Source organism: Oryctolagus cuniculus, chromosome 1, assembly GCF_051225735.1.
Source record: "Oryctolagus cuniculus isolate XC-2025 breed Fujian yellow rabbit chromosome 1, ASM5122573v1, whole genome shotgun sequence".
In the NCBI taxonomy this organism is placed as follows: Eukaryota; Metazoa; Chordata; class Mammalia; order Lagomorpha; family Leporidae; genus Oryctolagus; species Oryctolagus cuniculus.
In genome coordinates, this window is record NC_142867.1 from 60,175,809 (window position 1) to 60,193,687 (window position 17,879).

Here is a 17,879-nt window from a genome sequence, read left to right on the forward strand (position 1 = left end):
GCTTTCCCAGGAGCATCAGCAGGGGGCTGGATTGAAAGTGGAGAGCTGGGACTCAAACCAGGGCCCATATGGGATGCTGGGGTTGCTGCTATTCTACAATGCTGGGCCTACATGTAACCTTTTGGAAAGTAATTAAGAGGATGTCATCCTCATGAACACTTCAATGACTTATAAAAGGGCAGAGAGAACATGCTAGATCCTTTTTTGATCTTTGCCCAGCCACCTTCTGTTATGTAAGGACACAAACAAGGTGCCAGCAAAGACCTGGCCCTCATAAGACACTGAACCTGCTAGCACCATTATCTTGGATGTCCCAGCCTGCAGAGTGTAAGAAATGAATTTCTACTATTTATAACTCATCCAGTCTGCAGGATTTTGTTATAGACACACAGACTAAGACAGAGAAAGTCATAACCAAGCATTTTATTTAATTTTTCCCTATTATTTTGTCAGTTGTACACTCTTATTATTTTAATTAGAAGTAGTAATTCTAACTAGGTAGAGGTAGAGGAGAGATGGAGAGGGAGAGGGGGAAAGTGAGGGAGCAAGGTAGAGGTATTCTCTATCCATGGTTCATTCCCCCAAATGGCTACAACAGCCAGGGCTGGGCCAGACCAAAGCCAGGAACCAGAAACTCCATCTAGTTTCCCATGCACTTGGACTATCTTCCATTGCTTTCCCAGGTACAGGGATCTGGATCAGAAGTAGAGCAACTGGTACTTGAAACGGCACTCAATGTCAAATCCTGAGAGTTCTATAAATTTGTCAAATAATTTGAGAACTGTGCATCTCAAAACAAACTTCATTTGTTCACTTACTTTTAACAACATCATTTATGACTCTAATACACTGATTTTTTTAACAAGGAAATCCATTTTTAAATTATTTTTCCCTTATGGGACCAGCACTGTGGGGTAGCGGGTAAAGCCACCACCTACAGTGCTGGTATCTCATATGGGTGCCGATTCCTATCCCAGCTGCTCCACTTCAGATCCAGTTGTCTGGTAAGGCCTGGGAAAGCAGTAGAAGGTGGCCCAAGTCCTTGGGCCCTGCAGCTCCATGGGAGACCTGGAACAATCTCCTGGCCCCTGGCTCCGGATCAGCACAGCTCCAGCTATTGCAGCCAACTGGGGAATGAACCAGTGGATGGAAGACCTTTCTCTTTCTCTCTGCCTCTCCTCTCTCTCTGTGTAAATCTGACTTTCAAATAAATAAATAATTTTTTAAAAAATTATCTTTATTTTAAAAACAAGCCTCTGTGTAGCTACAGATTTTTTCTAAAGCTCTGATTATATTCCTTCTATTTAATTCAGGAATATCATTTCCACTGGAATGAAATAAAATTTAAATTTTTTTAAATCCCTGTAAAAAATTTAAGAATTACAAATGAGAAACTGAATGAGGTCATTAAGTACACATTGATTACTGACCAGCTATTTATATTCTGCTTATTCCCTAATTCTTCCAAAAAACCTTTTACATTAGATCTTCAGCAGAATAATCCTTAAATATACTTTTCAAGCAAATTAAGCACTTTTGTTCGCATAGTTTCTGGATTTTTACTGTTCCTAATTATATTCTGAAACTCAGTTTTACCCCAAACCATAATTACCATATTAACTTTGTAACACGCAGTTGTTCACAATTCAGCAAAGCAGTAGTATATCATCACTCTATTTACCTAGAGCTTAGGAAAAGATTGGTCATACACACTTAAAGACACTACCAATGTTTCAGTTTCAGTTCTGAGAATGAAATACGTTGATATATATTTCTATATCTCATCTAGATTTTCAGACGTATCCAAAGGGGGATCACAGCTCAGCCTTGCCTGATGGAAGCTGAAGATTTTGTAACTTCATAGTCAGACTGAAGTCACCAGTGATTTTGTTGCCTTTAAATAAGGCGAACTGAGAATTGAGTCTGTAGTTCTGAGTCAGCCATGGGGACTGCACAATCAGCCTTGTCATCTGAATTAGGAAGCAGGGATCCTTTGCCATTAGTCACATCCACCACCCAGGTGGCTTCTGTACCCCAGGGCCATTGTTCACCTTGGAAGGCAAAACATCACCACTTTTCTTCACAAATTGTTCTCCTTCCTCTTCAAGCTTCTTCTCAACCTCCTTATAGACAAGATGGACCTTAATTCCATCATCTGAAGAGCTGGTTGGAGGAGACTCAATATGATGGGTTCCAAAAGAACAGGCAGCTTCGGGAAAATCCATCTTGCAGTGTGACAACTACAGCTCCTCTGAAGCCTAAGTATCCACCAGAATTCTTTAAGGATATGTCACCCTTATGTAGAATTTTTATGTCAATAACGTCCTTCAGTGTTTTATTATTATAGTTCCCTATCTTCTGGCTTCCACTAAGAGATGCTTAAAAGTCAGCTCTTGCTGTAAACGTTTTATAGGCAGACTCTCTCTTCCTCTGAATAATTTGTGTTGTTTTGTTTCTTCTCCTCCAGTTTCACTGTTATACCTGAGTGTAAATTTCTTTCATTTTTCTTGCTTGGTATTTGCCAAGGTTCTAATTTTGTCTAATATATAGGAAATTTTTAAGTCATTATTGCTTATTATAATCTATCTCTTCTGTAAGATACACTGCACTATCCAGCAAACTCTTTGAGGCTTTAAAGACTTTGTCTTAGAATTTTATTTAGCTATCTTAGGTGTCTTCAGCTGAAAATGTTGGTTTGAATTGCTGAGTCTACCATGAAAGTCTAGATTCAAATTTCAGTGACAATGGGAAAGATGGAAATCACAACGTGAAAATGAATACAAGATAATATCTTAGTCCATTTGTGTTACTATAACAGAATACATGAGACTGAGTAATTTGTAATGAACAGACTCTTACTGGCTCACAGCTTTCAAAGCTGAGAAATCTAAAACGAAGTTCCCAGCACCTGCTGAGCAACTTTTTACTCAGTTATCACATGGCTGAAAGAGAAAGGGAAAAGAGGCAAAAAAAAAAAAAAAAAAAAAAAAAAAAAAAAAAACCACACACAAAAACAGCCAAATTCACACTTTTATAATGGGCATTAATCATGTCTTTTATAATGACATTAATTATGGCACAATCTAAAGTCCAACTTCTCAATACTGTTAAAATGGCAATCAAATACAAATGAAGGAGACAAACATTCATATAGCATTTCAACACTGTCCTCTCAAAACTATATCCTGCTCATATACAAAATACATTCATTCCATCCCAATAGCCCCAATAAAATGTTAACATGGTCCAAGTCCAGAGAATCATCTAAATCAAATATAGCAGAAAATAAAAAAAAAAACAATGCATTCTAAGTAAATTACTCTTCAACTGTGAATCCATAAAATCTAACAATTACCTACTTCCAAAATGCAATGGTGGGGCAGATGCAGTATAAACATTCTCTTTCCAAAATGGAGCAACAAGAAAGAAGAAAGGAGAAACAGGTCCCAAGTAAGTCTAAACCCTAAAGTTTGAGAATAATGTTCTGACTCCATTTCCTTCATCAGGGTGTACTGTGATGGGAAACCAAGACCTCAGGCAGCCATGACCATTTGGCATTGCTGACGTTGGTCCATACAGCTCACCTACTTTGGAGTCTCATGCCTGTAGCTCCCCCAGGCTGGCACTGTACATTGGTGGTTCTTCACTTCTCAAATCTCAGGGCAGTCCTTCCCTTATGGCTCTACTAGGCCTAGTGGAGAATCTCTTCAATGGATCTGCCCTTGTAACATACCTTGGAAGCATCCTTTGTAATCTAGATGGAGGCAATCATTAATCAACAATTCATATACCCTATCTGTCTGCATAATCAGTGCCATGTAGATGCCGCCAAGGTTGATTGTTTGTACTTTAAGGAATGGTGATCAAAGGCCCACCAAGGCCCACATTAATCATAAGTGGGGTGGTCAAGGAGAGCTACACAAGAATACAGGGAGCTGATACTTGATGCAGCAAGGGCAGCAGGTGCTCATTTCCTATAAGCACCTTGGGTACCACTCTAGAACCCTTACTGCTCTGAAGGCCCTAGCATTCTGGGCCTGTTATGGGAGTGGCAACCTCAAAGATTCTAAAATGCTTCTGTCATTCTCTTTGTAGTGATGAATATATAATGTCATCCTTCCATCCATTATTAATTTATTTATCAAATGGTCCTTGACCACACCTTTGACTTTCTCTACTAAACACATATTTTATTATTATTTTCATGGCCAAATCCTTAAATTCTTCTTTTCCTTTCATTATAAATAATTTCGTTAAGCTATTCTCTTTTCTCACATTTTACTATATGTAGTTGAGAAGCCATGCAGAAGATGAAACACTTTGCTGCTTAGAGACTTTTTCTGATAAAATAAGCTAGTTTATTCCTCCTAATTTCTGCTTTTCATAAAGCCCTCAGGCAAGGACACAGTTTAGCCAGGTTCTTTGGCTCTTTTAACAAGAATGGCCTTTTCTCCTGTTTCAAACATCTCATTCCTCATTTCCATCTAAGATTTGAGAATTGCTCTTTACTTCATCAGAATTGTCTTTACACTCCATATTTCTATCAAAATTCTGATCATAGTCACTTAAGTAATCTCTAGGAAGTTTTAGATTTTCCCTGAGCCCTAGCAATAATTGTCCTTAATCCTCCATTCCTTTAAATATAGTGCTCCTCTAGCCTATTGCTTCAAATTCTTCCAGCATTTTACCCATTACCTACTTCAAAAGTTACTTCCATAATTTTATGTATTTGTTACAGCAACATCACACTTATCTGGTACCAATTTCTGCCTTAGTCTAATTTGTGATGTTATTAACAAAATAACTGTTGCCGAAGTATTGATATTGAACAGAAATTTGTTGGTCCACACTTTTGAAGGCTAGGAAACCCAAGAAAACAATGCTGACATCTGGTGAGGATCTTCTTCTTACATCAATACTTGTGGAAGGCAAAAGTGGAAAAAGGCAAAATAGGGCACATCTTTCAAAACCCTCAATTATCTTTCTATTTTTTCCAATTATCTTTCAAAGGTACCACCTCTTAATATTGTAACAACAACAGGTAAATTAAACATGAGGGTTTTTTAAAAGATTTATTTATTTATTTGAAAGGCAGAGTTAGAGAGAGAGAGAGAGGGAGAAACAGAGAGCAAGATCTTCCATCCTCTGGTTCATTCCTCAAATGGCCACAATAGCCAGGGCTGGGAGAGGCTGAAGCCAGGAATTTCATCTGGGTCTCCCAGGTAGGTATAGAGGCCTAAGAACTTAGTCCCAGCCAGCGCCGCGGCTCAATAGGCTAATCCTCCACCTAGCAGCGCCGGCACACCGGGTTCTAGTCCTGGTCGAGGCGCTGGATTCTGTCCCAGTTGCCCCTCTTCCAGGCCAGCTCTCTGCTGTGGCCCAGGAAGGCAGTGGAGGATGGCCCAAGTGCTTGGGCCCTGCACCCCATGGGAGACCAGGAGAAGCACCTGGCTCCTGCCTTCAGATCAGCGCAGTGCGCCGGCCGTAGCAGCCATTGGAGGGTGAACCAACGGCAAAAAGGAAGGCCTTTCTCTGTGTCTCTCTCACTCACTATCCACTCTGCCTGTCAAAAAAAAAAAAAAAAAAAACAGGCCATCTTACACTGCTCTCCTAGGTGCATCAGTAGGAAGCTGGATCAGAAGTACAGCAGCCAGGACACAAACCAGCACCCATTATGGGATGCTGGTGTCACAGGCCATGGCTTAACCCATGTCACCATGACACCAGCCCCAAACAACATGAGTTTTAGAGTTGACATATAAATGGGCTGACTATTATAGCAATCCAATAAAGATGCGAGGAAGACAAAATCAGGCAGCGCTGGCAAGGGACAAATAAGAAATAGGTTTAAGAGGATAAATTGAAAAGATACAGTGTATGGGGCCAGTGTTGTACCGTGGGTTAAGTCACTGCCTGCAACACCAGAACTCCATATGGGTGCTGGTTTGAGTCAGGCCTGCTCCAGGTTCAGTCCAGCTCCCTGTTAATGCTCCTGGGAAAACAGTAGAAGATGTTCCAAGTGTTTTGGCCAGAGCACCCATATAGAAAACCAGATGAATCTCCTGGCCATTTGGAAGATTCTTTCTCTTTCTCTCTCTCTCTCTCTCTCTCTCTCTCTCTGCCTCTGCCTCTGCCTCGCCTCTCCCTTCAAAATAAACTTTTTTAAAAGGAAAAACATATAGTATATTAAGTTCATCTTAAGAAGAAAAGGGATGAGTAGGACACCCATTGCTAGAAGTACCACAGTATCATTTAGTAGGACAGAAACCGAGTGAGGAAGGGAAACCTGAACGATGCATGAAGTTGAAACATGTAAAATCCTATCTCATTTGTGATCCAAGGATATGTCATTAAGAAAATTTAAAGAGAAAGCATAACACTGATAAGATATTGGGTACCGGATAACATTTAGTCTATATACAAAGATGTAGATGACATAAATAGTTTTGCATGTAACAAAGAAAATATTAAGTAAGAAAAGAGAAAGTGTAAGAAGTGGGGTAGATGTTGTGGCTAGTGAGTTAAGCTGTTGCTTAAGGAGCCTGCATCCAACATCACAGTACCAGTGTGAGTACCAGCTCTACTACCTCTGATGCAGCTCCTTGCCAATGCAATTCAGAGGGAGGATATTATGGCACAAGTGCTAGGGTTTTCGTCACCCATATGAGAGATTCAGATGGAATACTTGGCTCCTAGGCTTTGGCCTGGTCCAGCAAACTTTTGGAGTGAACCAGCAAGTGGAAACTCTCTCTATTCTCTGCCTCTCCCTCTCACTCTGTTATTCTGCTTTCAATGAAAAAAAAATCAACCTAGAGGGAAAAGGCACAAAAGTGATGCATATAACTCTGACCACATAAATCAGCCCTTAAAGCATTCTAGTGTGGTAGAAAAGTCCATGAGATTGTGGTAAAAAATGTCCTACATGAAGGACCTCAGTGGGTGAGACCCCAGTCAAAGAAATGGTCATTAAAGCAGGAGGTACTTTTCTCTGAAGGGAAGAGAGAACTTCCACTTTGCTTATGGCCTCGTCCAAATACTGACAGAGGGGCTGGCACTGTGGCGTGGCAGGTAAAGCCGCCACCTACAGTGCTGAAATCCCATATGGCCGCTGGTTCAAGTCCTGGCTGCTCCACTTCTGATCCAGCTCTCTTCTATGGCCTGGGGAAAGCAGTAGAAGATGTCCCAAGTCCTTGGACCCTGTACCTGCATGGGAGACCCAAAGGAAGCTCCTGGCTCCTGGTTTCTGACCAGCTCAGCTCCGGCTGTAGCGGCCAGTTGGGGAGTGAACCAGCAGATAGAAGACCTCTCTATCGTTCTCTGCCTCTCCTCTCTCTCTCTCTCTGTAACTCTGACTTTCAAATAAATAAGTCTTTAAAATACATACATACATACATACATACTGACAGAGTTTGCGGTTTCAAAAGGCTTCCATAGCCTAAGCAGCTCATGTCAAGAGCCTCAGTGATCACTGACCTCATACATAAGAGTGCTAATTGTTAAATTAACAACAGGAGTCACTGTGCATTAACTTCCCATGCAGAACCTCTGTCCTCAAAAAGTTGTATTATGAGAATTAACAGTAAAACTTGTTCTCAAAGATTTATCTCATTTTAGTGTATTACATGGATGATATTCTTATGTCATAAGTTTTAGTTATGCCTAAGTGTCCAACTCTATTGCTGTTTTCTTAGGTGCTTCCTTTTTTTGTTTTTTAAGATTTATTTTATTTACTTGAAAGACAGAGTTAACATAGAGAGGTAGAGACAGAGAGAGAGGTCTTCCATCCACTGGTTCACTCCCTGGATGGCCCCAACGGCCAGAGCTATGCCAATCCGAAGCCTCACCAATCCAAAGCCAGGAGCCAGGAGCTTCTTCCAGATCTCCCATGTGGGTGCAGGGGTTCAAGGACTTGGGCCATCTTCTACTGCTGGATCGGAAGAGAAGGAGTCAGGACTAGAACCAGCACTCATATGGGATGCCAGCACTTCAGGCCAGGGCGTTAACTGGCTGCGCCACTGCACCGGCCCCTAGGTGCTTCCTTAATTAATGATCAAACGTGTCCTCAGGGACCTATTTTCTTTTAATGTATTAAGTGGAGGATATTCCTATGTCTCATAGGTTAGAATTATGTCTAACTGCTTTCAAAAGATATATCATTCTTGGGTGCTGCTTTAAAGTTAATTAAGTTTCTAAAAAAAAAAAAAAAGAAAGGAAATTAACTTCGAGATGCAATGACTTTGAACAGCCCTTGTCTCGACTGTTGAGGAATAGTTTTGTGTGTGTGTGTGTGTGTGTGTGTCTGTGTGTGAAAATTGTTGAACTCGTTTAGTATAGAGTTGGTATTCTGTGTATAAAGTTAATTGAAAATGGATCTTAGTGCAGATGGGACTGGGAATGGGAGAGGAAAGAGGATGAGGGGTGGGAGTGTGGGTAGAGGGGAAAGTATGATGAGAAGAATCACTATATTCCTAAAGTTGTACTTATGAATTGAATAAAGTTTTTATTCCTTAAATACACCTTTATTAGGGGAAAAAAGTCATCATGGCATCCTTATGAGGATTTTCCTCACAATATCCTGGACATAAAAATGCATTAATCTCTCATTTCTCTGTGTCATAGTAAAACACATGCTACTGTGGTTAGTTATTAGGATGTTGCCTCTATTACATATCTACCTACCTGGGAAAATGACCATTTCTTTTTAGATCTTTATGTCCATGTAATGCCAAAGAAAATTTACAGAGTCAAAACAACAAGAATTGATGGATGCAATTACTAGTAATAAAGTTGTTAATTTACTAATAAAAAGTGATGCATATAAAAGGGCAACAAAAGAAATACATATTATTAAACACCCTAAGAAAAATTCATAGAGAGGTGGTAATGGAACCAGCCAACACTGGTTTTACAGAAACAAATAGAGGTAAGTTAAGTGATAGGTACCGTTACTCCTGTTTGAAAAATAAACATCAATCTTTCAAACTCACACACATTTTCAAACTTCATTTCAAAGGTGAACAGTCTCCATGGAATTCATTCTGTGAAATAAGTGCCAAACTCAAACTCAGGCTAAGCAGCAACTCACCCTGGCAATTAAAAAAAATAGATTTTGTGAACACCCATAATGATGACTTGCACTTAAAATATGTGTTGGGGCCGGCGCCATGCTCACTTGGTTAATTCTCCGCCTGCGGCGCCAGCATCCCATATGGGCGCCGGGTTCTAGTCCCAGTTGCTCCTCTTCCAGCAAAGCTCTCTGCTGAGACCCGGGAGGGCAGTGGTAGATGGCCCAAGTGCTTGGGCCCCTGCACCTGCGTGGGAGACCAGGAAGTAGCACCTGGCTCCTGGCTTAGGATCGGCACACCGCCGGCCGTGGTGGCCATTTGGAGGATGAACCAACAGAAGGAAGACCTTTCTCTCTGTCTCTCTTTCCCTCACTGTCTAACTCTATATGTAACAAAAACAAAAAAAAAAAAAAAAAAAAAAAACTATGTTGGAACACTTAAAGGAGGGAATTATCTTTTCTATACCTACTCCATTGGTCATGAGACTGATACCGCCTAGAGTCAGGAAGCAGTCAGGCTAACTGAATCCCTGTTTTCCGTTTTCCACACAGCCATGGCCACAGCAGGACACACCCATGATGAACATCTGCTCAGAGATGGAAGGAAGCAAGATCTCCAAGAGATACTGAGAGAAGCTGGACTGGCTGTTGAGGACTGGTTGCCAAAGCTGCAGGAACACTTAGGTGTGACCTGTGCCCAGGCCTTGCAACACCTTGATGAAGAGGAACTCCAGAAGCTGAAATCCCAGGCACAACATCCATGGGAGAAAAGGGCCCTGGAGAAACTGCTGAAACTGTCACAGTCTGGTCTTTCAGAGTCAGAGCAGTCTCCTGTGGAGCTGATAAACCAAAAGCAGATGCAGGCACAACAGGCCCTGCAGGGACTGAGAGACTTGCTGTCAGAAGGTAGGCAGAGACAGGAAGAGGCAGTGAGGAGAAGGGAAGCAGAGCTGAGGCAAGCAATGGAGATCCCTGAGGAGTACTGGCCACCACCTGAAAAGCCCCTTCAGGAAGTCATGGAAAACTTGCAGAAACAACTGAAGGTCACAGAAGGGACACTGTCCCACAGGCAAAACCTCCCAGATAGAGATCTGGTGAGATGGGCATCTGGAGGGCTGGCCCTGCAGGGAATTTTCAAAACCAGCCAACAAAGGGGCCTGCTGGAGAAGAGAGAGGAACTACTCAGTGTGCCCAAGGAGTTCTCACTCTTTGGCCCTGAGCAGGGTACATGGATGGAAACAAAAGAATTCACCTCTTCTCACGCACAGTCCATGTTCACTCAGAGTATAGAGAAGCTGGGCTTCAGCTTAACTGCATCTGCTAAGGGTGGAGGTTGGGGATTTAGTCTAGAAGCTGGTGTGGATCACAGCAAACACTCGGAATCCAAGGAAATCCGAAGATCACATTGTGAGCACTCTTATTTTTGCTCAACCAAGTTCAGCTATATCCCCTTGGCCTCCTGTCACTTCTCCATGGATCAGCTCCAGTTATCCACGGCTGCTCTACAGGAACTGAAGTGCATTGAAGACCTCCTGGATCAGTCTACTGGCCCAGACAAAATCCGCATGCTGAGGTGCAGAACTGAAAACTTCTTCCACAGGTTTGGCTCTCATGCTAACCAAGGCCCTCTGCACCTGGGAGGCATCTACTGGTGGAAGGCCATTTCAGAAGGTTTCCAAAGTGGGCAACTGGAAGAAGTGAAACAGCAGTCAGCCGAGGCCCTGGATAGCTACATCATGGGCAGCTACAGTGGCTTTGGAGTGAATGTTGTTGCAGGTGGGAATGTGTCCAACACGCATTCAAAAACAGACTCTCAGAGAAAAACTGCCCAAAATCTCCAAACCAAAGTGCAATTGTCTGTGGCCCAGACAGGTGGCCCACCAGAAGCAGATGGGTTCGTGCAATGGAAAGCTGGCCTCGTTGCCAGCAATCAAACCTGGTGTGTCATTGATCGGGGACATCGGCTAGTACCCATTTGGGACATCATCCTCTTTAGCCACAGAAATGATTTTAGGAATGCCCTCCAGGTGGCTAAGTGCCTGGAAGACACCTATGCTGCTGTGACGAGCCTAAATGTCCAGATCCAGGATGGGGAGGAAATACTGAGTGCTGGGAAGGAGGCTACAGTTTTCCTAGAAGATGTGAAATCCTGGGAAGTATCTGTTCCTGAAGAGCAGCTTAAAAAATTAATAAATTTCATGCAGATGCTGAATCAAAAAATGAAAGGTTATGACATGTGGATTAACACATGTCTTACAAATTGTGATCTGCAGAATTTTCTAGTAAAAACCGTAAGTTTTTGCAAGAAGTTTCCCACTTATAAAACAAAATTTATTAAATCTCAGTTGTGCAGTCTTCTGGATCCACATATCTACAAAGTGACAAACTTTCCTGAGGCTCACTCCATCATGCAGTGGATCTTCCAGGCAGAGACTGAGCCAGAGCAAGTTACTATCTCCCAATTTTCCGAATTAGTTAAAATTCTAAGAAAAACCTACAATGAACTCATGGACTTGAAGTTCAAATCTGAGTCCCCAGAGACAGTAGAAGACGCTCACAGAAAGGCCAATTATGAAATCAGCTTAGCTTTCAGCTGCTTCTTAAATTACCTCCAGGAAACAGGACAGACAGACACACACCTCTTGTTACTTTCCATTGCAGCTGCTGCAGGATATCAAATGGTACACAATACTTTTCAGTGTTTGGGGAGTGACGAGTTAAACTTCCTACTGAATGAAATGCAGGCTGCCCAGAATAAATACCAGGAGCTCAAAAGTATTTGCAGCTACAGGGCTCAGGCATTCCTGATGCTCACAGGTCTGACAGCCACAGTTGGAGTCACAGCTATTTCTCCAGAAGAGAAAAAACAACGCCTGGCATTAATGAAACAACACATTGGACAATCATTGTCTGAAGAGGTTGCCCATGTCCTTACCAAGCCTAGAGTAGATGATGATTGGCAGAATCTAGAGAAAGACCTGAGGTTGCTCATTGATGGGGATTATGAAGCCACAAAGCCAACTTTGCAAATGGATGACGTAAGAAAACAATTGGAAAATGTCTTCCATGAGAAGAAACAACCACATGAAAATAAAAATACAAAAAGGGAGGTGATAGAAAATGGACCCTTCCTAGACCTACTGCAGCGGCTAGGCTTAGAGCATTACTACCCAAAAAGAATGAGCAGAGCTAACTTCCATCAGATCTACAACACTTCTGTGTGCAACACCCAGCCCAGCTCTGAACAGGACCTTCCCTTTTATTTCCTGCAGAAGCTGCTGATGCTGGATTACAGCCTGAGACACCTGGTCTTCAAAGATGATAGAGACACAGATCACCAGGTTGACTCAGGAGCTTCCAATCAAGAAAATGAGGATTTTGATCCATATGAAGACTTTTTTGAAGATGGACCTAGTTCCACTAAACCTTCAGCCACAAAGCCATACCAGCCCACTAAGACTTACATTCACCCAATGGATATTCAGATGGCAATTTTTCACTGTGCAGATGATTTTGCCAGGCAATATATTTTAACCAAGCTTTCCATTTGTCAATTTGCCCTCCCCCTTCTGGTGCCAAATCCGTGCACTTCTCAAATTGAATTCTCCCTCTGGTCTCTCAGGCAAATCAGGAGAAGTTGGCAGCAAGTCAGCAAATCACCAGATGGGAAGAAGAACAATTACAAGAATCAGCAGATGTGTTGTGTCTCTACCTCCATTGTGTCCTTCATTAGAGTTGGAAATGGCTTCTCTGCTTCCAAATCTCAAGTCATGAACTGCCTTCTTGGTAAGCGTAAACACAATACATTTTTTCACCGCCACTGCACAGGAAGTACAAAAGACTGTCTCTTGATGGGGGGTGTAGTGGAAATCTGCTGGTTCTGTCCTGGGGGGGATGATGAGGGCAGATTTGACAACTGTGTGACCTTCACCAATCTTCATGGAGATGCAAAGGAACACCCGCAGCAGCTCAGCTTCCTACAGGAAATCTCTTCTCTCATTGTGGTCCTCATGTCGGTTTCTGATAACAATGAGGAAAACCGGAAAATTGTCCGTGAGCTATGCCAGGCATCACGACCTTTGATCTTCCTGCTTGATGATAAAGAAAAAACCATGGCAAATAATTCTGGTCGGAGAGTGAGAATTGGCATCAGGAATAGAAATGAGGCAGAATTAATAGGGGAGATCACAACTGCAATCAGACATCTGTTGGAGTCCTCTGACACTGCTCTCAGCTTAGAGGACTGTTCCCAAATTGCTCGCAAGCAAGGATTCCTTATTGATGAAGACCAGAGAGACTGCAAGGAAGCCAAAGAAAAGGCACAGATTCTAATGGCCCTCATGTCAGAAAAGAAGTTATCTCACATGAAGGAGGAGTTATTGCCTCTTCAGGGACAGCTCTGGCACCTCTGGTGTAAGAAGGACAAAGAACTCTACCATCTGAGAGAAAAGGGGAATCGGAGCATTGAACAACACAAGAGTGACATTGAAACTGAGAAACAAATGATACGGCATGAACAGTTGACCAGAGCCTTTCCTCTCAATGAGTTAATGCAATCTGTTCTTGAAATTCTCCAGGGACATTCACAAACTCACACCAAACTCTACTTCTTGCAGTGGCTGAGTGTGTTTTTGGACAATCTGACTGTAGGACACTTGGAAAAGCTGCGTGAGAAACAAAAATCATGGTGGCTACTGGTACAAAAAGAGAAGAAAAAAACAAAGAGCACTTCTCTGAAAGACTGGCAAAATGAGATAGAAGCCATAGCCACTGAGATTAATAACTGTACATTGGGAGTTGAGCAACTTCTCAGAGAAATTGGTCAGATCTATGAAGCTCTAGAAGAAGTCTCCTCCAAAAAAGAGATTCTCTTTCTCTCCCTTCCTGAAATTGCTGCAGATCTGATGATAAATGGTGTTCCCATTGAGCTGATGGATGGGGATGCTTCCTATGTGCCTCTAAAGTGGGTGGCAGCTGTTTTTGACAAGCTTGCTGAGAAACTTGGAGACAAAAGGCTGTTTGTTCTCTCTATCCTTGGCCTGCAGAGCTCAGGGAAGTCCACTCTGCTGAATGCACTTTTTGGGCTGCAGTTCACAGTCAGTGCAGGCAGGTGTACACGGGGAGCCTACATGCAGCTCCTGAAGGTAGAGGAGAAAATCACAGGGGAACTTGGCTTTGACTTTGTGCTTGTTGTGGACACTGAGGGTCTTCGAGCCCCAGAACTCAGCAATAAATCCCAGAACAGGGACAATGAGCTGGCAACCTTTGTCACTGGACTTGGAAACTTGACTCTGATCAATATTTTTGGAGAGAATCCATCAGAGATGCAGGATATCCTACAAATAGTTGTCCAAGCCTTTCTGAGGATGAAACAGGTGAAAATCTCACCAAGTTGCCTGTTTGTCCATCAGAACGTGGGGGAAGTTACAGCTGAAGATCAAATGATGGAGGGACGAAGGCGACTGGAGCAGAGACTAGATGAAATGGCAAAATTAGCAGCAGAACAAGAACAGTGCTCAGACATAGACCGCTTCAGTGATGTCATTAAGTTTGATGTCAACACTCACGTGTACTATTTTGCTCACCTCTGGGATGGCAATCCCCCAATGGCCCCTCCTAATCCTCGTTATAGCCACAATGTCCAAGAACTGAAAAGTAGTATTCTTATGACTGCCAAACAGGATTCCAAAGGAAGCATCATGAAGATATCAGATGTAAAATTCCGTGTTCAAGATTTGTGGAGAGCTCTGGTGAATGAGAACTTTATTTTCAGTTTTAGGAACACCAGGGAGGTCGTGGCCATGAGCAAACTTGAAACCATGTATAACCACTGGACCTGGCAATTAAGGAGTCATGTATTAGACTTGCAGAACCAGCTGACCAACCAGATTAAGAATGGAAAAATCCAGACACTCACAACAAGCACAGTAGAGGCTCCAATTACAGAAAAATATGAAACCATCAAGCAAGAATTTGAAAAATTTTTTGATGAAGACACAGATAGTGAAATACTGGTTCAATGGAAAACAAATTTTGAGCATAAACTCATAATGCTTAAAGAGACACTTATTTCAGACAGTAGAAGAAAAGTCAATGAACTTATTAGTTTTAAAAAAAGTCAAGAAAGCCTGGATAAGAAAAAAACAGACTATGAAAGGGAATTATTGGAAAGGAGCAGGAAATTGGCTTTATCTATAAAGAATAAAGAATTAAGTGAGGAAAAATTACAGGAGAAATTTAATCAACTTTGGACAAAATGGGTCTGTGATGTGTCTTCAACTATCCCTCAAGTCAAAGAACCTACCATTGATGTAGATTCTGAAAACATCCTCTTGGATTATTTCAAAAATGAGACAAATATGGTGGGAATACTGAGTAAAAATTCAGGAAAGAATTTTCAAGTAAATTATGACAGACATGTCAAAATGAGTAAGAAATATTACATTTTCAAAGAGCAGTTAGAGGCCCATGATAAAGAATCCATTAATATGACTACTAACTGTATCTTTACAAGATTTGAGGAAACTATTAACAACATTTGGAGGCAACAGCGTGATTACAATCCAAGTTATTTCCATAACATCCTGAGACTAATAGATGAGGAAATGAAATCTGCACCCACAGAAGAAAGATATTCATTTACAAATAAATACAATATTGACATAGCTTTGTATTTATTTGAAAGAGCCTCACAGAAATTTAAGGAAATGCACAGGGCATTCAAGAGAGCAAATGATCCTGTTAACTATTTAGAGAGTAAGAAAGGTGATTTCTTCATGAGTTTTAAAATCTCTAGCCAAGGTGCAACCTCCATCAAAACATTCGTTGATTTTCTGTGGAACAAGCTCTCTCCTGCTGTGTCCACCACAATATGTGAAAAAATAGTCCCTAAAATTGCTGGGGACATGAGAAACAATTGCCCTGAATTCAATGGAAACAGAGCTAACTTAGAGAAACACATTCTCATCTCTCTGGCAGAGGAAGAAAACTTTGAAAAGTACTGGAAATACCTTCATGATCCAAAATCATTTTTTAGGAGTTACATTGGAACCCATATTAGAAAATACTGTTCAGGAACAGGAGCTGAAACAATAAAGGCTTTTTTAAAACTAAGTTTAGATGACATCAAGAATGCCCTGCTCTCTGCTATTCATGAATCCACAGCAGAAGCTAAAGACAAAAACAGCACTGCATCTGAGTGGCTGGATTTGTTCTGTGATCAGCTGGGGAGCAGACTGATCTTTCCGCGAAGTGACTTGATAAGCATTGAACACCAGGAGATTAAAGACATGGAATTTCTCAAAGAAGCTATGAGTGTAGCTTTGGATCCTGCAATGAAGACAGTTGAAGAGCACTGTCTGAGTAAACCAGTAGAGGAAATTGTTCCTGAAATTGAGAAAATACTCTCTGAACACCTCTGTGGCTGCTGGAAACAATGTCCCCGCTGCAAAGCAATCTGTACAAACACAATTCCTACACATGAGGGAGATCACAGCGTTCCCTTCCACCGTCCTCTGGCTGTCAAAGGTGGAATATGGCATAAAACAGACACCTTTGTCATTGACTGCTGTACTAGTTTGGTGGCAAGTGATTGCTTCATGGTTTTCAGTGATGGCCGGGAAATCCCATACAAGACCTATAGACAGGCAGGAGGAGAATATGCCACTTGGAGTATCACTCCGGATTCATCCACACAGCCCTATTGGAAATGGTTTGTCTCTCACTTCAGATCAAATCTAGAAGAAAAATATGGGAAAAAATTTACAGGTAAAGGTAAAATCCCTGAGGCCTGGGCCATAATCACAAAGCAGGATGTGCTTGATGACCTGAAAAAACAGTAGCATTCAGTGACCACAAAAGAGCCCTAGGATCTCAACAAAAGAGACACAGCACCTGGACAACCCTAACACACCTCCTCATCACAATGAGAACCCCACTACTGCCATTTTAAAAAGGAAACATGCCAACACAAGTCCATTATCTGTTCAAGAGTTGAAGATTTCCTGTGTGTCTTTATGCCCCAACTCCTTCTGATTTACAAACAAAATATACCAGTGAAAACAGTCCAGGGAATGGCAGCCAAATGACTTGGATCTTCAGAGTGAAGAGATACCAATGATAACTCTCCATCTTATGTCTTTTTAAAGGACTTTAAGCATATTCTCAGATTCAGGTCAGATGACTATGTCTCCAGAAGAAGTCATCTAACAGGAAAATTATGAAAGACAGGTGTTCTTGACTGCTGTCCTTTCATTTCCTGGAAAACACACTTGATGAGAGTTGGAAAGGTCTCCTAATCTGATAAAATTGCAACAGTGATGGAAACAGAACAATTGCACAGCACTGTGCCTATCTCACATCATTGATTCTTGGAAACTACAATATGTTCAATTATCATTTGCTGAATGTTGCTCATATTTGTTTAAATGAAGCCACAAAAGCTTTTAACTAAGAAGTATCTTGTATCCCGCTACCTTTGATTTTCAAACTAAAATAATTGTGTATAAATAAAAAAGGATCATTCATAAATTCCTCTGGCATTTAGACAGTGTTATTCTTCATGATATTTAGAGTCTGTTTGTAAGAGCGCACCAAAATTGGAAAGAGGTAAATGAAGACAGGAAGATGACTATTCTTCACAAGGGTCCAGAGAACCCCCTTCCCGTTTCCCCTCCTCTATGAAATACTCTCATTACTTGGTTAATGCCACTACCAGGACCATTGGTTGCTATTCTCACCCTGTATTTTATACTACCATGTCTGTTTAAGTGTTTACAGGAGGAGATAATGGAATGAACCAAGGCCTTCATCAGCC

General features: G+C 41.7%; 1 protein-coding gene, 1 long non-coding RNA gene and 1 pseudogene across 2 annotated transcripts in view; 1 reads left to right on the top strand and 2 right to left on the bottom strand.

Annotated features, from left to right (window-relative positions):
• The window catches only part of LOC100357801 (interferon-induced very large GTPase 1), a 48,914-nt gene extending 31,321 nt beyond the window's left edge, over positions 1–17,593 (top strand). Inside the window, exon 2 of the mRNA XM_008265392.5 lies at positions 9,617–17,593. Coding sequence (XP_008263614.1) covers positions 9,619–16,905 — 7,287 coding nt within the window. The 5' untranslated portion in view covers positions 9,617–9,618 and the 3' untranslated portion in view covers positions 16,906–17,593. The remainder of the gene's footprint in view (positions 1–9,616) is intronic.
• The window catches only part of LOC103350202 (uncharacterized), a 104,009-nt gene that overhangs the window by 67,734 nt on the left and 18,396 nt on the right, over positions 1–17,879 (bottom strand). The window lies entirely within an intron of this gene.
• On the bottom strand, positions 1,688–2,379 carry LOC149128422 (sterol carrier protein 2 pseudogene; annotated as a pseudogene).